Consider the following 22301-nt stretch of genomic DNA (forward strand, 5'->3'; position numbering starts at 1 on the left):
CTCCTTTTCCCTCTTATTTTTTTTTCTCTTCGAGTTCGTCATCATTATCATTATCTTCTTCTTATTACTATATTCTATTTCATTCTTTGCTTTCCTAGTAGTTTTTTAGAGTAGTAGTAGAAATTTAGAGAAAGTAGAACCCTAGTAGCAGAACCATAGAAGGAAAAGATAAAGATTATGTGCGAAAGTTAATTTTTTTTATATAACGCATGCATACGAAAGTGTTAAAAGTGAACATTTTCATGTAACAATTATGTAGAAGAAAGTCATAATTTTCGTAAGCTTTCGAAACGTACTAAAAATCTTCTAATTCGCGAAAAGCTCACGAAAATGATGACCTTTTTTTAATATAATAGTTACATACAAATGTTCTCTTTTAACACTTTCGTATGCATGCTTTATATAAAAAAATAAAAAAAAATTACCTTCTATAGCTTTTATCATTTTTCATATATTATGGTCAGTCTGAACTTTGTTTTTTTTTTAATATAAGCGTTACATGTCTTTTATATAAACTACCATTTAGATAACAGATATGTTTTTTTTATACTTTTTTTAGAGAGACAAAAATTTGTTCTGCTACTGGGTAAATTTGTGCGTATCGTTTAGTAAATCCTTGGGCGCGTGCACGGTTTTACAGTGTGGCAACAGCTGGAGCTAGAGGGGTTCTCACCGAGAGAAGTGCCTTTTAAGTGTTTTCTCAGGGGACGAGACAATAGTTGTTCAACACGCTGAAGCGTCGAGCGGCCTCACTTTTTCCGACTTTCCCTTTAAAGCTCACCATGGAAATTTTGGAAACTTCTTCTTTCTGCACGCTTTTCTCCAGCATCCGATCACAATAACTCTTATAGCTCGTCGTTGACACTCCACTTTGCGACACTTTTTTGTCCATCCCATATCTTTTATATTCTGTAATCTTCCTCTGATTTATGAGTCTGATACGCAGATCACCAGGATTTCTTCTTCTTCTTCTTCCTCTTCTTCTTCTTCTTCTTTTTCTTCTTCTTCTTCTTCTTCTTCTTCCCCCTCCAGTTTTGTCTAATTTTTTAACTGTGGTAGAGACATTAAAACAATATATTCGTAGTCAGGTTGATGACATTCAGGAGGAATAACAATCCCTCGTTGAAGTTTCATAAATGAATCGATTAGAAAGGAGTCGAGACAGGATATTAGGCCACATCCGCCGTCTAGGAATTCCGAATTTCAAACACACGACTGAAAATTTGAGTTCCTCGTCACAAATACCCCCCCATGAATGAGAGACGCGCTCAAAAACTGAGAGTTTCAAGAACAGGTTCTCCTTCAGGTGAACCTCTCTCGTTGGGCATAATAACAAAGATAATTATTTCTGTTCAAATCAATTGAGGCATAAAATTTTTGTCACAGCAATAATGAACTTAAAATATGCGAGTTAACTTGAAAAACGGCAGTTAACAACAGGTTGACATGCCTTATTTGGTAGAGAAGTTTACTTCGGTTAGGTTCCAACCTAAGAATACAACTATTTCAACTTTGGCGTGTTGCACAGTATCACCCGCAATTGAAGGCGTTTTACATTGGTCCGACCGCGACCTATTACGGAGAGGGCAGTCTTGATGTGTTGACTTTGAGTGCTGTTTGGGCTGCATATGTCAAATGCAAAATGATAAGCAATTTTCATGTACTAGTGTTACGAAGAGCCTAAAATGACACTATTGTAAACCGTACATTTGAAACATGTCAGATATATTTTTTAACAATTTAATAATTGTTAAATCAGCAATCCATTTTTTCCATGTTCGATTCCCATCTCAACTCAATTCATTATAGTTGAAAATCTGTTTTACGCTCGACTCTTTTTTGTGCGCTCATTTATGATCTGTCTAAATATATATTTTCATAAGCATGAAATAAGTGTTTCCTCTCCTCACAGATTTGATGGCAAGTGTCATTAACGAGGCGTTATTCAATGGTGGTAAAGCTAGTGCGAAAGAGAGAAGAGAGAAAGAAAGATTGAAAAATAGTATCGTAACGTGTAACACCACTTGATTAATCTACCACGACAACAAATGAAACTGCACCCTGTCATTTTGCGCGCTATCGGAGCTGAATTTTCCATGGAGGCCTTTTCAACGGCCTTTCATTCCGTGTGAACTCTCCACCTGTCGCAATTAAAATTTAATTACCTCGCATTCTTTAGAAGGCAACGGTGTTGCCACATCGCATATAAAATTTTGACACGAACGTTTCTATTATAAAAGAAAATACGAATTGCATTAGGTGCGCTTCCCATCGTATTTCATGTAATAGGTCAGCTGCAACAGTCACAAAATTGTGTTTTGATACCTTGAGCTTATAGATTAACTAAAATTTAAGAGATAAGTGCAAATGCCCAATTCTTACGTCCAATATCAACGCAGATACCGCTAATCCAAGAACACTCGTAATTTTTTACAGGAGAACGATTGTGCGGATTCGTTTGAAAATTGAAAGGATTTTGCTTCATGCTATGGAGAAAATTCATTGAAATTTGCACAAAAATCCGCACAACCGTTTTCATGTAAAAAAATAAATTGCCCGATTAAATTGGCGATAGCTGATGTGGCTTGGTTCCTTTCTGATAAACGCGGTCCAATTATTCCTGATAAAAATTTTCTCGTACTTTCTGACGCAAACGCAACGCTAACGCAAATTTCTTGCGCAGATGTAAAGTTAGGAGTGCATTTCAAACTTTGCCAATGCACTCAGCGTGATTTTTGAGACTTTTATAGATAGAGACAACCCTTATTTTTGCTCTAGCAAAAGTTTGCAACAAGCCCATTCTAAGACTAAAGTTATTTTACAAAAGTGCGAGACAATTTTTATCGGGAATATTTGGACCGCGTTAAGCAGAAAGGAACCAAGCCACATTAGCTATTGCCAAATTTAATTGGGCAATTTATTTTTTTACATGAAAACGGTATCAGCGGATTTTTGTGCAAATTTCAGTACATTTTCTCCATAGCACGAAGCAAAATCCTTTAAATTTTCAAACGAATCCGCACAATCGTTCTCTTGTAAAAAATTACGAGTGTTTTTGGATTACTGCTGTGCTAAGGAAGAACGCCGTATGAACATTCGAGAGTTGCCAAATTTCCTTCGATAAAATGTTCATTTTTGAGGAAACTTATGAACATTTTTCCGTGAAATTTTCAGGAACTTTAGGTGAAATCGTGAGCAAAATTATCTTAAAAATTGGAAAGATAATATTCATAAGTTTACCAGGAAACTCGTGTTTTATCAAAGGAAATTTAGCAACGCCCGGAGGTTCATACGGCGTTCTTCCATAGCACGGCAGATTAGCGGTATCTACGTTAATATTGGACGTCGGAATCGGGCTTTTGCACATATCTCTTGAATTTTAGTTAATCTATAAGCTCAATGTATCAAAACGCGATTTTGGGACTGGCACAGCTGACCCATTGTTAATTATTTTTGAGCCACTTTCATCAAGAGGCAACTCTTATTTTTGCTCTAGAAAATGTTTGCTCAGGTCCATTTTCTTTCTATGGAAGACCTTTTTCCCACCGTAGTGAGGCAAGTCGTCGTCTCTGGCACGAAGGAACGTAACTCCACTCCAAGGTTGCCAAACTGACTCAAACAATTAACTTATGATACATAAATGTACGTAAGCAATTTTTATCCAAAATATCTCTTGTTTTTTGCTTGGGATCTAGAGAAAAATCAGGGAAATTTTCAGTCAGAAATGCCCAAGATTCTCTTCATTAATAGGCAATTTGCGAGGACAAATTTGGCAACATTGGAATGGAGTTACGTTCTTTCGTCCGGGAGACGACGAAGTGTGGGCAGACGCGGAGCACGTCCTGATTTTGCAACAGAGCCTCGTCAGTGGATTAACCCTCCGTCACTTTGTTTGTTTACACAGGTCGAGGTAAATTAGTCGGCTATAGCATCTGCAACTACGCTTACGGCACCTGGGCCGGAAAAAAATTGTTCATAGAGGATATTTACGTAACAGAAAGTTACCGCTCGAAAAAAGTTGGGTCGGCGTTATTCAACCTCGTAAATAAGGTAATTCTCCTTCGTTTTCTCCCTTGGAAATACACGATTGTGCCTCGGTTGCTAAACCTTTCCCAGTTGAAAATTTCGAGCGTTTATTTTAGCTTTTTAAAAGAGTCTCTGATATCGGAGAGCGAGACTTTTCCGTGGAGGCTTACACGGAGAAAAAAAACTCGTGCGTGGGACCCGAAGTTTGGGTCATATGGATCTCTGAAGTTTTCAGATTGAGCATCTGAACACTTTAGGTCTAGCTGCCGAGGTTCGGATCATACATCTGAAACTTCAGTTCTTACATCTGAAACTTCAGTTCTTACATCTGAAACTTCAGTTCTTACATCTGAAACTTCAGTTCTTACATCTGAAACTTCAGTTCTTACATCTGAAGTACTTCAGATGTGAGTACCGAAGTACTTTGGATGTGAGAACCGAAGTACTTCGGATGTGAAAATCGAAGTACTTCAGATGTAAGAACTGAAGTTTCAGATGTGTGATCCGAACCTCGACTGCTAGACCTAAAGTGTTCAGATGCTCAATCTGAAAACTTCAGGGATCCATATGACCTAAACTTCGGGTCCCACGCACGAGTTTTTTTTCTCCGTGTACAAGTAGAATAAAAGTGTCTTACAACCCACAAAACGCTGAATTAACCGTTACACTGCCGTGCTAAAGGAAAACGCCGTGTAAACCTTCAGGTGTTGCCAAATTCTCTCGGATAAAACAAAAATTTCCTGGCAAACTTGTGGATATTTTTCGTCCGATTTTTCAGATAGTTTTTTTCGCAATTTAATCTACATTATCTAAAAATTTCATGGAAGAATATTCAAAACTTTTCTGAAAAATAAACATCTTAACTAGAGAAATTTGGCAACTCTTGAGTGTTCATACGGCGTTCTTCCTTAGCACGGTAATACAGTAGTTACGTTAGCCATATCAAGATGTAAAACTAACTGCTGTGGCGGTTAATGGAGACGTTGCATGTGTGAGGACTTTGCGATTGGACTATTGCTTCTTATGTACAAGTTCGCGAGAAACACGATGGTGCTACTGGTTTTCTCTGAAATCAACTCCCAAGCTCAAAAAAAGTTCTTAAGTTGAAGCCAAAATGAAGGGGATATCCCACGCTATCCTGAGAGTCCACCTCTACATCAAGACAAACTCTCCATGCAAAGATAGGGAGCAAATACATAAACAGGGTTGCCGTGTTTTCAGTTGTGGAGTCCCCAAATAAAGTGGCAGCCCTGTCAATGTATTTGCTCCCTATCTTTGCATAGAGAGTTTGTCTTGATGTAGAAGTGGACTCTCAGGATAGCGTGGGATATCCCCTCCGTTTTGGCCTCAACTTGAGAGCTTTTTTAGAGCTTGGGAGTTGATTTCAGAGAAAACCAGTGGCACCATCGTGTTTCTCGCAAACTTTTGCATAAGAATCAATAGTCAGAGCGAACATCCCTAACACGTGCAACATCTCCATTGACCGATACAGTAGTTACGTTAGCGATATCAAGATGTAAAACTAACTGCTGTGGCGGTTACTTCAGGGTGTCTACTTGAACAGGTTGGCTAAAAATCAGTACTTTTTCAGTATATTCTCGAACAATTCAGTACCTCCTCAATAGAAAAATGCAGTACTTTTTCAGTACCTCCATTTGACGAAATTCGAAAAAATTTTAGAATTTGAATTTCTCGCTCAAATTGAGACAAGAATGAAAAAACGATGAAAAAAATTCCGGACCTCTTGCGAAATTTCCGCACTTTTTCAGTACTTCCGGACCACCCTTAAAAAATCAGAACTATTTCCGGACTTTCCGGATATTTCGGACTTGTAGACACCCTATTAATTCATCGTTTCGTGAGTTGTCGCACACTTTTTTACATGCAGGATGTTGAATCAGCATCCTTTTTTCTGGTGTTCTTACAGTGTAAATGAATCGGAACAAGTCGAAGGGGCAGTCCGGAAATAGACTCTCCAGATTCCGTTCTCTCTCGCGGGTGAGGACGCGCCGAGGGAAACATTCCGCGCTTCACAATTCAATTTTTGTAGCCGCGGTGTTATCGCTGGACACTGCCCAAGGAAACCGACATTTCCACCTATTTCGCCTCGATAATTCTTTTCCAACCCCTGCCACCCCTCTTTCCCCTCCCCTCGCGCCTCCCAATTGTCGATTGTCGGTCGCCTCCTCTTTTTTATTGGCTCCCGGGTGGATAGTGGGATACAAGTCCCCATTATCGAATCAATTCCTCGATTGGTTTCGACCTTTTATGCTTACTCGTTTCTTTTAACGGAGTCTTTCCTCTCCGCGGTTTTACACGTCCCAGTCGTCAGTGCACCAGCAAAAACGCAAGGGCTTGGAATCCAAGAAGAGCGAGAGTGGCGTGAAAAAGCAAGGTTAAAATTTGAAAGTCGACAACTTTCCATTATTTTCCTCTCATTCTTCTCCTTCGTCCAGTTTTTCTTCTTTGTTCTCCTTCTTCTTTCTTTCCACAATCTTGTTTTCTCTCTCATTCATCATCATCATTCTTATCAAGTCTTATCATCTCTCCTTATCTCTTCTGCTTAAGTCTTTTTTTGTCTTCTCTCAGTTCCTTCGTTCTTCCTCCACCTACATCTTTCTGTTTTTCGCGCAGTCGCTTCCTCTCTCTTTTTGTCCTCTTAGTTCCTTTTAATTTTTTTGATTCTAATTTCTTCCGGTTCATGAAATGTAGAGAACACTCTGCGGGCAGATTGTTGAAATCAATGCACAAAGAAGACAGAGGGAGTATAGAGCAATCTTATTGGTTGAAATGATTGGTTCCTGTGGACTAAGGAAGAAAATGATGGACTAAATATAGGATATCGCAAGAGGTTGCCGTTAGTTAGTCATTACCTAACACCTTTGTCCACTGCAACCACCCGTTTCTTCGATAGGACCACTCCATATCCCTTTTGCCTTCTTTGTCTACAGCTTTGTCTATTAATTTCAACAATCAGCCCGCAGGAGCAGAGTCCCGTCTACAAATGACGTCAGGAAATTTTTTTAGGTCCCATTTCCCCCCTCCCTCCCATGTCAACCCCTTCCCCCTTTCCCTCTCCTTCGAAGGGGCTGTCAGTTTATAGCTTTGTCTACCAATTTCAACAATCAGCCTGCTGGTGGTAAAAAAATCTCTCTCAAATAGCCTGTACATGTAATCCGGTTTTTAAGCATTTTTACACATAAATGAACCACTAGACAGGGTACGAATTTTAGCATTCTAATACATGTTTCTGAACCAAAATTTCACGTAGAATACGATTCGCGCAACAAAAGTTATTGAAACCAACTCTTAGTGAAGATATTAACGTTTTTATTTCACATCAGTTACGAGGAATTTGAACTGGCCGCTCACAAGAAACTCAAAGCTCTACGTGAGTCAAATCGCGCACTACAACGGTTTCAGCAAGCTTCGCAATCGAGGAATGTTCGGTTCCCACCATGTGTTGTTCAAACTATAAGCAATTTTCTATAGCTGAGCCAAAGCGTCAGAACTGAGGTTGCCAGATTTATATATCGCTGAGACGTTGATGATAACGTTTAGCGCGCGATGTGAATCACGTAGAGCTTTGAGTTTTCATAAGCGAGTGGTTTCAATTCACGCATCAAGAATCATTAAATATCTTCGTAAGGAGTTAATTTCGGTAATTTTCGTTGTGCGTATTGTGTTTTACGTGAAATTTTGGTCAGGAAACTTGTATCAGAATGCTGAAATTCGTACCTTGTCTAGTGATCCATTCTAAAATTTGTTTACATTCAGTCTTTGTCGTGAACTGACAAAGTGCATCTTGGCCGGTGTCTGCGGCTGACTTCCATCTATGCGCTTCTTTTGTGCCTTCACTCGCTTCAACCCCTCCGACTGCGAACCCTTCAATCTCATCGAGCCAAACGAAGGGTTGAAGCCATCAACCCCCTCATAAACTCCATTATTCCACCACTCCGGGACATGACGGAGATTGCGACCGACAAGATACGCACAGTCGTTATCAATTTCATTTTGCTCCGCGCTTTTTCTAGGAAGCTCCCCTTGAAGTGGTTCCTCAGTTGGAGCGACGCATTCTGGGTATGATCGATGGCAAAGGAGAGGCGTGAATGATCGATTATCGATATTCCTCCATTTGAAGCTGTAGTAAAGAATCGATTATTAAGGTGCTCGTTGTGGAAACCCTGTCCATCGATCCTATTCCATAGGTTTAAATGGTAGATCAATCGATACATCGCAAAGCACGCCACGATCGGATGAATTATTTTGGGAGTGCTAAAATGTTGGTCTCCAAATTGGACTCTCTTTTTCAATTATACACACACACACACACACACACCCTTACACAAAAAAAAAAAAAAAAAAAAAAAAAAAAAAAAATGAAGTTCATCTGACATTCTGGATGGAAAAAAGTGTGCGAGAACTTAAAAACAGTCGAATTACCCGCCACAGCCGTTACTTCAGCAATGCTAAGATGTAAAACCAACTGTTGTGGCAGGTATTTTAGCATTTATAAGTTCTCACACATTTTTTTTTACATCCAGAATGTTAAATCAACTTCACTTTTTTTCGGTGTAGGAACAATTCCTGCCTCAGTTTAGAAACAACGTATGTACCATTAGTTTTTCTATGCACCGAAGTGCTTTTACGGATGAGCCAGAAATCGCAGATCCTAATAACAAAATGAAATCCAATTAACCGCTGAGGAGCATTAACTCCGCAAAAAATTATACTGCAAAACTTACAATATCACGTGTATGAATGCAATCAAATATTCCCGTCGACTGACGACGATAGGACGTTAAAAAAATTCGATTTTTTTTTTATACTTCAATTAGAAAATATTGCTTCCTCCAAATTTTTTCAATTAACCCTTGAACGAAATACTTACTTGATTTGAGTATGGTTAAATGAATTTTGGAAGATGCGGTCACTGAAAATGTAGTAATCGTCCTGTATTCTTACCTGCAACACGGAATAAAACGCATGCATTAGCATAAAATCATTTTAGCCCTTTGAGATGTTTTGGAAGGATCGAAGTTAAAACAAGGGAAGGAAAACAATTTCTCCATTCCGCATCATGGGAATTTAAAACCCTCAGTATCAAGCTATATTATCCCTCATAAAAGTGATAAAAAGTGATCGCGATCTAATAAAAGGGAATGAAGAATGTTTTAAAATTACTCCTTCTTATAAAATAGCCGAACAACTGAGTGTATATGATTTTAGCGATAACTTGTTTTAACAGATTACAAAAAATCAAGGACAAGATAAAAAAGTACAAGTTCAAAATTTAATTCCAGAGAAAATCCAGCGCATCCAATGAAATTTGTTGAGTACATAGATTCAGTGAATGTTTTTTTAAAACCAATACTATCTTCCTTCCTTCATCCCTTTAAACCCACAAATTCCCGTCACGTCCTGATCAAACCCTCAGAAATTCTTCAAATATTGAAACCCACATTTGCAGGTTTAATCTCCGCACACTCTGCAAACCAACGATCTATGTGTAGTAACTTTTCCACCTACCCACCGATAAACTTGCCTTCAGCTGGTTATACATTGTTGAATGATGATTTTCCGGCTAACAATCTTGTCTATGTAGATAAATAAAGTTCACCCTGAAATTCCGTTTAAAAGTTTAAAGCAAGGGAGAGTTCCCCCGGATAACTTTGACGAGTTAATCCTCTCTTGATCCATTAGCTTCATTTTACGAAAATTCACGAGGTAATAAGCTTTCTGAGCTCAGGAAACGCGGTGATTTCATTCAGGCGCTCTACAGTCAACATTTTAAAAACCATGTCAGAAGCGAAGTAATTTGCATGTAGGCAATTTTTGCAAATGCAAGGTAAAGTTTTATTTGAAAATTTCAGAGGCTTAATATCGTGTATTATTTAAAAAAAAAAAAAAAAAGTTACAAAGACGCGGTATTAATTCATAGCTATCAGCGCATCAAAAACTCTTTTATGGACATTCAAAGACAAAAATAAGACAGGAAAAATTTCAAACCAGTTATCAGCGCATTAAAAACTCTTCTGTGGACATTCAGAGACAAAAACAAAATAGGAAAAATTTCAAACCAAACTCTCAACTTGTGGCGGTTTGAAGTATGTCATTTAAAAAAACAGACTCGAGAAAAACCCTCTTAAATTCTAATTTGGCTTCTGCAAAGTGCAAATTTCCGGATGTTAATGCAACTTCTCCCCTTTTTGTACGAAAAAAGTTAACTGAACCACTTTCAAGCTATTCTTTGGGACGCCGGAAGAAAATTTTTCTTCGGAATTTTAATCAACTGACTTTAACCAAAGTCGCTCTACTGCAAATTTTGCCTCCATGGACTAAATTTTCTTTCCCTATAGGCGGTCACACATGAACCAAATGAATCGATGCCATTGTTACAATCCGCTCTGCTAGAAGCCATTCAATACAGCGGCGCGGCGCTGCACGAGCAACTATTTTAATTCTCCGGAGATCAAATTGCATACCCATCGAATTGAAGGAACTTTGAGCGACGGGAAATTATCTCCATCAAATGCTTTTCTTTAAGTCTTCCTAGGTCTTTTACCTGTATCCATGAAAACGTAAGAAAAAAACGATTAACGATTTAAACTCGCTTTTCAGATAACTTGTTAAGCTCTCACGAAAGAATCCTGGCTCCAATTGTAACATCTCAACTAGCTATCAAAATAGTTAACTTAAAACCACAAGTTGTCGGTCCTCTGGGGCCGTGACCCATTCCACTGAAAAGGTAACGCGATTTTCTGACTTTCTCACCTGCCTATATCCTTCCAATGAAGGCGCCCTACTTTAAAAAGCCGTGGTCACACTCTCAATATTTTTGTCAATATGCCACGACCTAGTAGTTGGTATATAGAGCGGAAATGACGTAATGATCGGTTCGTCCTTATTTAGAGACTCATTAATATTGACGAAAATGAACACAGCTGCCCGATTGTTGAATCTGTGTCGATACGATAAGACAAGACATAGCCCTATCTTAACCAAGTACAGTGGACTCTCGATAATTCGAAATTGAAGGGAATCGGCTTTTTCTTCGAATTAGCGAGGTTTCGAAATAAAGAGAGTTCGAATTAAAGAGATTCGATGTAGAAAAATTTCGAATTAGAGAGGTTCGAATTGTAGAGGGATGGCGCCATCTGAATTCGAATTATAGAGGGGCAAATGGACGGATTTACGCCAAAAGGTCTTCAGGTCAAAGGTCAAGCTCTTTCAAACACCCATAGGTACATAAACAGTTGACTTCGAATTGTAGAGGGAATGTACCGTCTATTTCGAATTATAGAGGGAGGGCCATATTTACTTCCCACACTTCGAATTACAGAGAGAATTTCCATCGCAATTTCGAATTATAGAGGGCCGCGCCAGCTTAAAAATTTCGAATTAACGAGGGGAGAAAAATACATTGATTTTCTTCGAATTATCGAGAGATTTCCAAGGGAATCAGATTTTCCTTCGAATTAAAGAGGTTTTCGAATTATTGAGAGTCCACTGTAATATATCGCATTTCGATGTCTTATCGTGCTGCTCTAAACTTTCAATAATCGGCCCGCCAATGTGCCTTAATTTCCGGTTTAGGTATACAAACTGCCTAAACTTCAGATATTGACCAAAATGTTGATAGTGTGCCCTCATCTAACAAGTCAATCCCCGTAAACCTTCCTGACGCTTTACCGGGAAAGACGGATGCGGTTAGAGCCGTAGCGCAACAAAACACCCAATTTTCACTTATTATTGAAGTAAGAAAGCAACAGAGGAACCAGTAATATTGCCGTGCTAAGAAAAAACGCCGTATGAGCCTGCAGGCGTTGCCAAATTTCCATTGGTAAATCAAGAATTTTCGGGAAAATTTGTAAATACTCTTCTTCAAATTTTCAGGTAATTTTGTTCGCAATTTTACCTGAAGTTCTTGAAAATTTCTCGGAAAGATATTCATAACTTTCCTAAAAAATGATAATTTTATCGAAGGAAATTTGGCAACTCTCGAATGTTCATACGACGTTTTTCCTCAGCACGGCAGAATAGCATCCCCTCACCTTTCCGCACCGGTTATAGGACATTTCGTCAACGATTTTTTGTCCGCGCACCTGTTTTTTCCAGTAGTTTACGTCCACGCGTTTTTTCGGAAGGGGAGTTTTGGTCCACTTACCACTTGAGACCCAAAGTTAATTGGTCCACATGTAAATACAAACGACAATATATTGCTTACGACGTTTTTGGATGAAAATGTTTAATGCCTTGGAAGATGAGGTTTGCTTGTTTTTTTTGTTTGTTTGTTTGTTTTTGTTTGTTTGTTTGTTTGCTCCAACGGAGAAAAATATAAAATTGAGATTTGTGGTAAAAATGAGGGAGCGTCATTTCTATGAGAGAAAATTCACTAAAACTCTCTATACCTCTTTGGTGCAACAGGACTTAATTATCTTTCAAGAAATCCCATATTTTTATACCTGAACTGGAAAACCTTTTGATTTGCCTTAGCTAAAGGATCTCATATTTTTCCTGTGCATGATAACTTCGCTTCGGCACTGGTTTGCCGCAGCGCTTCGAGCTACTATTTCGCCACGGAGGTGTTGCACAGTATCATATGAGATCGAAGGCACCCCAACGCATCATGATTGATGGCATCTTTCAAAAGCACGAAGTTCCCTCGCAAATTAAATCGAGTGACGACAACAAAAAGATAGCGGTAGTCGAAAAACTTACTGTCCTAGTATCTGTATTTAATAACGTTTAGTATGATTTTTAACTTCATTAGAGGAACAAGTGACCTAATTTAAGGAGAAATATCCTCAAATTTACCGCCGAGAAGATTTCCTTATGAGTTAATAAAGGAAATAATGTTTGTTCAAAGAAGAAAAGATGCTTTTATAAAAAGGAAAGTCACTTACATCAAGCAGAGACCCGCTTTTGTTCACCTATTTTATTCTTGATTCAAAATAAAATCTTCTTGACGGCATACTCAAGAATGTTCCTTTATCTCTCTTATCTAGACTTATTTTGCAAGGAAAGTTCGATACTCTTGAAGGATGCCTGTCATTCTTATTGTTGGTATGTTGGAGTGCCTTCAATTTCGTATAATACTGTGCAACACCTCCATTGTGAAATAGTGAGGCGCCGTGGCACGTGCCACGCTGCGCGCGCGGCCAGCCAGCCAGCCAGCACGGAACGTGCATTGGCGCCTACAAACCTAAGGGATACCTCAAGCATTGCGCAATGCGTGAAGTATCTGCTTAGGTTTGTAGGCGCCAGTGCGCGTTTCGTGTTGGCAGCACGTCGCATCACTCCGCTTTATGCTAGGGCCTATTATTTAAAATTGCGGAGTCAGCGTTTATTCAACTCATGATTTTTTTATATGTTTGCACACTCTGCATGGATTACTTTAATTTAAATTGATAAAATAAATGTATATATGAAAGGAAAATTTAATGTGTGTTTTGTAAATATTAATGTGTTTCCTTGCCGTATTTAATGATTTTCAAAGCACATTAATTTTTTCTTTTATATTTTGTGTTTTTACTGTGCTGCAGCGTGGTGTGAGCGCAACCAAACGCTCAAAATAGGACGTATTTGACTCTGAAAGATCGATGTACAAATGGGCTAAAACCGAAGATTGCGTGCTTCTCGGTTTTTCCCTCTTTTATTCATTTGTGCATAGTTTCTTTCGACACAACTACTGCTCATTGACTTTAATATCGATGCCATCGCTTGGAAAAGGTTTTACGAATATTTGCCACGTTTTAAAAATGTAAATGTTTTTAAAATAAAGTAATATTTTCATTAAAAAAAAGTATTTATAAGGTTTATTTTTCATCGAAAATTTTAAGGATGGAAATAAAACCAAATATTCACCCATGACAATTTAAAAAGATTGATCAAAAGAAGGAAATAACATTTCATTTAAAAAATGAGTTACCACAACAACTTTTCCGTCTCCCTCAATTTTCTCATTTCATTATTGTCAATATAATTTTACATACGGACTAAAATATGACACTCGGACCAAGTCACTGTTGCTTATTTCACGCGTGGACGTAAACTACTGGACAAAACAGGTGTGCGGACAAAAAATCGTTGACGGAATGCCCTGAAACCTCCGCACCGCATCCCGGATTCAAGTCGTAAAGCAACCAACTTTTCTTCACATTAATAAAGTGTTTGTCACCTGGCCGCGGATTAGCCGACTCCGGCATAAATTTGACAGCCCCCCCCCTCATCCGACTACCAATTTCCCGTCGACCCGGTTTAATTAAATCCGAGTTGAGCCACTGCAGCCCCCCCCCCCTCCCCCACCACTGACGCCTCCCCGATCAAACATCACGACGCAAGGGTGTCTTACGTGCGTCTCAGCGACGTTGCTCTTCCTGTTGTCAGATGATTGGATTACATCCGGAAAAGACGGTGTAAGGTGATTCTGAGCCAGAATTATCGAAAAAACATTTTGATGCCAAATTTGCCATGGCCACGCTATTGAATGCATGGTGCAGTGGTGATGTAAAAATCGAACTGAAAGTCAATAATTCAGTGTCTTCAACACATAATGTTAATTACAAACAAGTAATACGATGGAGAAATACAAACTACTAAAAAAAATCAGACGTTTCGAACCATAGGGCAAGGATCTTCTTCAGTGCATGTAGTTGAACACACTGAATTATTGGCTTTTCGCTCGATTTTTACACTTCACCACTATGTCGCGATCTGTGAGTGTGATCACACGTCTCTCGCAAAGGGTTACATCCGTTTCTTTCCGTCCATTTTGGCAACCGCCCTTCCTGGCCACGCGACCGCAGCCGGCTAAAAGATTATCGGCTTGATAATCAATTAATCGTAGCGTCTTGGCACGCTGAGCGAGGAACAAGTTGGCTGCGAGGGGCGAGGGGGGTGGGGCGAAAGGGGTTGCTTTCGATCACTCACGCCGCGATAGGGTGCGAGCCTTGCACCGCGAACTGTCACCGCTTTCGTCACCTGGCACGCAACTTTATCCTTGTCTCGTCACACGTCTTGTTCCGCGCCCGTCTGCACTCGGAGACTTAGACGCTGCCACTGTTGCCAGATATACTGCTTTTTCAGCACTTTTCCCCATTCGAACCCTTGTAAAATATCGCACGATCTGGCAACCCGAAACCCTCGTCATCTCCGGCCGCGGCTTCCATGATGATAAGTCTCAGGAAATGGATCAGTCTTCCGAGGGGGGAAAAAAACTCCTTGATAAATAGCTTTGCCGGTTATCGGTTATCCGTGTGGGCGTTGAGTATTGACCCATATACACATGTATTTCTGATCGGTCGTGGGAAATGAGGCCTCGGTCCTCGGAATGTCGAGATGAATTGGACTACATTTTGCAATGGACCACTAGACAAGGTACGAATTTAAGCAATCTGATACATGCTTCTTAACCAGAATTTCACGCAAAACGATTTGCACAACGAAAATTACTGAAACCAACTCCTAACGAAGATATTAACGTTTTTATTTCACACTGGTTACGAGGACTTTGAACTGCCCGCTCACAAGAAACTCAAAGCTCTTCGTCAGTCAAATCGCGCACTACAACGGTTTCAGCAAGCTTCTCAATCGAGCAATGTTCATTTCCCACCATGTGTTGTTCAAACTATTAGCAATTTGCTATAGCTGAGCCAAAGCGTCAAGATTGAGGTTGCCACATTTTTATATCGCAGAGACTGTCATGATAACGTTCAGCGCGCGATGTGAATCACGTAGAGCATTGAGTTTTCATGAGCGGGTAGTTTGAATTCACGCATCAAGAATCATTAAATATCTTTGTAAGGAGTTAATTGCGGTAATTTTTGTTGTGCGCATCGTGTTCTACGTGAAATTTTAATACTCCTATGTCTCTTTGTCTATAGCTTTGTCCATTAATTTTAATAATCAGTCCGCAGTATAGATTTTATCCGACTATCAATTTTTTTTTCCTCTATTGCAGATCGCGGTGGAGACGGGGTGCGCGAAGATCGACTGGCACGTGACTGAATGGAACTCGGGGGCCCGGGAGTTTTACCACCACAAAGGGGCGATCTGCCTCTCGAAATTGGAGGACTGGCTCGTGTATCGACTTGAAAAAGAGGCCATGACGGAGCTCTACCAGAAAACAACCGCCCGTCAAGGGACCGGCACCAAAGGACAGCAGAGCTGAATGGAAATCGCCCTTTTCACGACCACCTCCCCCTCGTGAAACGGCGGGGTGCTCTGTTTGACGCCTGGAACATCGGCAACACGCAGCGCTCCCCAAATCGATGAGACATGCATTTTCGGAGCCGTCCCAGCCACGTATACGCGTCTCAACTCGAAGACAATAGGCTACCGTGGCTGGAGTGCCTAAAAAAATCTAATTGTTGTTCCGTCATGTAGCAAATGAGTGTCCATTTGAATACCTCGTGTAAAAAAATAAAATTACCGTGTTTATAAATAGTCTGTATTCTTGTAAAATCGATGGTGTAAGTCGAATATTCACATAACTCGTTTTCGGTTTCATTGAAAATTTCGCTCTATGATGTTGTTTTTGATGTGAGAACAACATGGACATCATTCCTTGAATCGTTCTTTGCAGCATTTTCCTTCATTACAGAAGCACGACATAATTACGACGTTGTCTTAAAGGTAATTGGTCGTTGCAGTCACGTTATACGCGTCTCAAAATCGAGACAGTATGTAGGAAGTCTGACAAATGTAATTTGTCGCATTAATCGAGTTCTTTGAAATTGTAAAAAAAACCGTGTATTAAAATAGGCTGACTTGTAAATTGAAATTTTTCAGGGAAAAAATAACAACTAGATCTAGGTAAAACTCGCTCGTTTTTCGTTCGTCAAATCCTCTGATTTTCTGAAATTTTAAAATAAAAAATCGTGATTCTTCGGTTAGCACTGAGGTTTTTCATACTTTTTACAAAATCATTCCAACATCAACTTTGCTACTACGCAAAATTCATACTAAAATTCAATAAATAAATAAAATAATTTTAAAAAAATTGTATATTAAATTTTGCAGCCCTTACATTGCATATCATGTATAACTGGCAGAATCATTAACCAAAGGTTGCTAAATAGCTCAAAGCTTTACGCACTTTTGCAAAACTTTCTTTATAAAAAGCAGTGTTCTGCAAAGTGACTTCTCAGTTCCCGTCCTGATAAGTTCCTACCTTCAGGCTTCCACGAGGCTCTCGTGGCTTTAATTAAATGAACACGTTACAAACTTCGAAGCAAGCTCCGAGAAATTAATGGGAAACATTCGAATGAAAAAACAGAGGAAAAAACTCAAGAATAAAGTTTGTCATACAGGGTGTCCCAGAAGTCCGTGCCCCCCCCCCCCCCCCGTAACTTTTGAACGGTTAGAGATAGAAAAACGAAACTTGGGGAATGTTTCTTTTTTCTATCTTTAACCGTTTAAAAGTTGCGAGGGGGGGGGGGGGGGTACAGACTTTTGGGACACCCTGTAGAGTTGGACTTACAAACGAAGTTCGACTTACGAAACCCTAATTCAGACAACTCCCCGCAGAAAATTGGCATCACCACAAGGCAGTATTGGAAGCTGTAGAGGGGGTGGTGGAGGAGAGGACAGGGGATGAAAGGACCGGAGTGGGGGGGGGGGGGGTTGGCGGTAAAAGGCGTGAAATGCAACTCAACTGTTGACTCGCAGCGTCATCGATCCGTGAGCGTCGTGGGTTTTCCCTTCTTCTTCCTCTTTCTTTTTTTCATTTTTGTCGTCTCGAAACTTTCCTGCTCATTAAGGGGGGCGCCCGGGGGGAGGGGGTGGTGGGTATCAGAACTTCCCGTCAATCGGATTCGATTTTAAGACTTCGGCGTCCCGTGACGGCGATGGCGCTGATACCCGTAAAAATAAATGAACGAGTCAAAGTTTTCTTCTTCTTCGACTTCTTTTTTTTTCTTTTCCCTTATTTTTCGAGAAAAGTTTGTTTGCATCGCGGAGAAAAGGGCTGCTCAACTTCGCTACGGTTGGCTCTTTCGCCGTGCGGCGAGCGGGCTCCGCAAAACGTTTCCATTCTCGGCAGAAACTGTTTAATGGTGCATTAGCTCGATAAGCCTCGGTGGTGCGAGACAGGTCGATTTTTCTTGACAGCCACCGTGCTGAAAAATTACTCTGGGTCTAAGAATCGTAATTACGGGCTAAATAGAGGCGAAGAGGTTCCTATCTGGCCACTACGAGGCCCCAACCCCACCTCAAAAGGTGCTTTATGCGCCTAATGCACTCCATGCCACCTTCACACATGACACCGTTTGCGAGAAAAGGGATCTTAGTCTACAAAGACTTACTTTTGGACGTATTTCTGTCAAACGGAACTACGCACAAATTTGAGTTCCTTTTTGAGGAATTCAGAATGCGAGATAGCGCATTCTATCAAACGGAACTAAGCGCCATGGAAAAGCATTGCGAGTATGGGACGGAGCCAATCCAAGCTCCCTTTTACCTTCCTCCCCCGATGGTTCTTAGTCCCATTTGACAGAAATACGTCAATTCGAATTATTCATGCAGCTATAGCGAAAAGGTATGTCCTCAAAATAGGACAAAACTAGGACCAAAAAAATATTTGAAAAAATAAAAAATGTCAAACCAAATCGGAACTAGGTGATGGTTTCAAGTTTGCAATTAAAAAAAAAAAAAAAAAACTCAATCAAGAAAAATATATTTCAAATTCTATATAATTTGTCATTCTCATGCAGGATACGAAAATACCAGATTATTAGGGCCATTATACACCCATTTCTGGCGCAAAAATAATGGAATTGCCCACGCTTTATTCTTTAAGACACTGAGACAAGACTTCCTCATCACTACCTCAAGCTTCAATTCTTCCCTATTTAGAATTTTGCCAATGGGACTAATATTCTTGTTCCCGTTGACGCTCACTTTAGACCGAAACGTAAAGTCGATTCCATTGCTAACATACACTGTACTGGAAGTCACTCAAAAGCAGCGATGGACGAAGGCGCGGTGCGAGCAACTATTTTAACTCTCCGGAGATCAAATTGCATACCCACTGAATTGAAGGAACTTTGGGCGATGGGAGGTCATCCTGCACGGACGCGTCACCGTAACTTGTCTTCACCCGGACAAAATGAGGTTCTGATAGGTAGTACTCGAATTACTGCTTATTGTTTGTAACAACATCCTAAGTCTGTATTCCATATTTCAAAATTTCCTAGTTTACTTCTGTCTCTTTTTTTCTTCGCCGTTGGCAATTAGGTTTCCCTTAAACTAAAAAGAGATAAAAGAAGACCTATCATGCTAACTGCTACTATGTTCTTTTACATGCAATTTTGATAATTTTGCAGCATTTACTTTAAAGAAATATGAGAATAATACTGCCGTGCTAGGGAAGGACGCCGTATAAACCGTCGGACGTTGCCATTTATTTTGATAAATAGTGCATTTGTACAGGTATTTTTCTTATGTTTTTCTACAAAATCATTTTCGCAATTAGATCTAATATTTTTTGAATATTTCAAAGGAAAATGAATAACCCTCCTCAAAAATAAACATTTTATCAGAAGGAATTTGGCGACTCTCGAATGGTATTACGGTATTTTTCCTTAGTACGGTAGATTAAATGTTAAGCTTGAAAACTGTTGAAATCACACGTGAAAAACAGTTTATGAGATGTTTGTTTATGCAGTTTTTTTTACATCTTTCTCACAGCAAATCTGACAACCAGCAATTTTAAAAAAAAAGCCAAATTTGGCGGTAATTTTGAAACTACACAAGAGGTGAATGGGCAATTAGACAAGGTCTAAAGTAGGAGAAAACCAGGCAGTGGCGTGGCGTGAATGATCGATTATCGATATTTGCTCATTTGAAGCTATGGTAAAGAATCGATTATTAAGGTGTTCGCTGCGAACACCCTGTTTATCGATCCTTCTTGATAGGTTTAAATGGCAGATCAATCGATATATCGCAAAGCACGCCACGCCACTGGAGAAAACGTCGCGTGTTTTCTCTTCAAAATTTTACATCGAAAACACTTCACACGAAGGAAATTTTTGGAATCAACTCCTAAACGAGGTACTAACAAGTCTTTTAAACACAGACCAAACGGAAGTTCGATTACACAAAGGACGTCATTTGCATTTTTATTCTTTCACCAATGTTAACAGACAACTTTTATATCTATTTCAGGAGTTGATTTTCATACTTCCCTTCGTGAAATTCGTTTTCCTCGTGGAATTTTGAAGAGAAAACACTTTGTACAGCGTTGTGCTTCATGCGCTGTACCTCGTCTAGAAGCTCATTCTGGTTATTTCCGATAAGTTCAACTTGCTTTTTGTGCAATTTTCTCATAAAATGTCTACGCAATTGCCTGTACTGCCGTGCTAGAGAAGAACGCCGTATAAACCTTCAGACATGGCCAAATTTTTTTTAATAAAAGAAAAATTTGATATTGACTTACTTACTTTCTTTTTCGCCCGATGAATTTTTCGGTTGTCACTATTTAAACTTAAACCGTTTAAGTTTAAATAGTGACAACCGAAAAATTCATCGGGCGAAAAAGAAAGTAAGTAAGACAATCACGTAGTTCCCGATAAAGAAAACAAAGGATTAGTAAAAATTTGATACACCGAATAATTCAATTTTTTGAGTAATTTTTTTTCGCAACTTCCTCTAAAGCTTTTAAATATTTCAAGGAAAAAAGTTCATAATTTTCTGAAAAAATAAACATTTTATTGGAGGAAATTTGGCAACTCTCAAATGTTCATACATTGTTCTTCCTTAGCACGGCAGCGTGTAACTTGTGTGCAACAGCCTTATTCGGCAGCTCCGCTCGCGAGCAGTGGCGTGGCGTAAATTGCGATATATCGATTGTTATGCCATTTAAACCTATGGAAAAGGATCGATAAACAGAGTGTTCGCAGCGAACACCTTAATAATCGATTCTTTACCACAGGTTTAAATGACATAACAATCTATATATCGCAATTCACGCCACGCCACTGCTCGCAATAGAAACACGGTCGTAAAGTGCGTCTTTAGAAGAGAACTATTTGATCGGAACTGTCCTTTCCTCGGTAGACAATCTTAACTTGAGGAGTTTCTGAGCCAAGAGCGCACTAGAGAAACCTCATTCAAATAATAGGAGGGAGCACTTCACGAAGTTTGGATGCCCCGCTCCACACCCTCATTCACCTCTACTCCAAACCCTTGTTCACCTCAACTCACGCTTTGAGGTAGCGCGATGGTGTGATCTTGGAGAAGCCAACTCGCAGAAAGGTAAGAAGAGTCAAATAAATGAATCTCCAGACTCTAAGAGCAAAAATGACTGGTTTGGACCGCGTTAAGCAGAGAGGAGCCAAGCCGCATCAGCTATTGCCAAATTGGGCAATTTAATAACATTCTCTCTCCCCTCGCGGATAGAGGAAGTATTATTATCTAAAATAAAAATACAAATAAAATTAATAAATTGAAATTTCATCATTTCTAGGCGTTTTAAGACGCTTGAAGTAAAAAAAAAAAAAAAAAAAAAAAAAAAAAAACATACTTAAAACAATGTATATCCGTTTATCCGGTGTCCCCTTTTTTTTTGCATGAAAACAGTTGTACGGATTTTTAGGCAAATTTTAGTGAATTTTCTGCTTAGTACGAAGTAATTTTTTCAAAATTTCTAAAGAAATCTGCACCAACGTTCTCTCGTAAAAAATTAAATTTCCCAGGTAGAATTGGGAATAGCTGACGTGGCTTGGTTTTTTTCTGCTAAACACGGAGCATTTAACAAAAGTACGTCGAACGTCATAAATTGGACGTATTTCTATCAAACGGAACTATGTGCATTGCATTATGACGTGAGCCCTGTTACGCACATTTTCTTATGGGTCTCAGGGCTCATGTCTTAATGCACATAGTTCCGTTTGATGTAAATACGTCCAATTGAAGCTTGACTGCTGGAAATGTGCAAATGCGAAATATTACATTTGCTCAGTCCGATCGAACGTTTAATTTTCGCTTGCTCCTTTGCTAGCTATGTTTTTTTTTTTTTTTTTTTTTTTTTTTTTTTTTTTTGTACGTATTTATGCTGGAATGAAATATTTGAAAGAGAGCTATGAACAACGCAAATTCTATGCAAACGACCCCTTATTATTCGATTCATTCGCTAAAAGTAGAAGAACTTATATTCAAAAGAGTTACTTCAAAAAGGACTACGGACAACGTAAATCCAACGCAAATAGTTCCTTCTTATCAGAGAAAATAAGGCGCGTGATGCGCTATGACCGACCCCTCCCATTGACTCGATC

General features: G+C 39.4%; 2 protein-coding genes across 3 annotated transcripts in view; one reads left to right on the top strand and one right to left on the bottom strand.

Annotated features, from left to right (window-relative positions):
- LOC109038774 (thialysine N-epsilon-acetyltransferase) overlaps nt 1–16356 on the top strand; it is a 63816-nt gene extending 47460 nt beyond the window's left edge. Inside the window, exons 4-5 of the mRNA XM_019053963.2 lie at nt 3905–4050; nt 15989–16356. Of these exons, the coding sequence (XP_018909508.2) occupies nt 3905–4050; nt 15989–16198 (356 nt within the window). The 3' untranslated portion in view covers nt 16199–16356. The remainder of the gene's footprint in view (nt 1–3904; nt 4051–15988) is intronic.
- Nucleotides 1–22301, bottom strand: part of LOC109038773 (gastrin/cholecystokinin type B receptor) — a 288606-nt gene that overhangs the window by 229166 nt on the left and 37139 nt on the right. The gene's annotated exons all lie outside the window — the stretch shown is intronic.

This window comes from Bemisia tabaci, chromosome 8, assembly GCF_918797505.1.
Source record: "Bemisia tabaci chromosome 8, PGI_BMITA_v3".
NCBI classification, from domain to species: Eukaryota; Metazoa; Arthropoda; class Insecta; order Hemiptera; family Aleyrodidae; genus Bemisia; species Bemisia tabaci.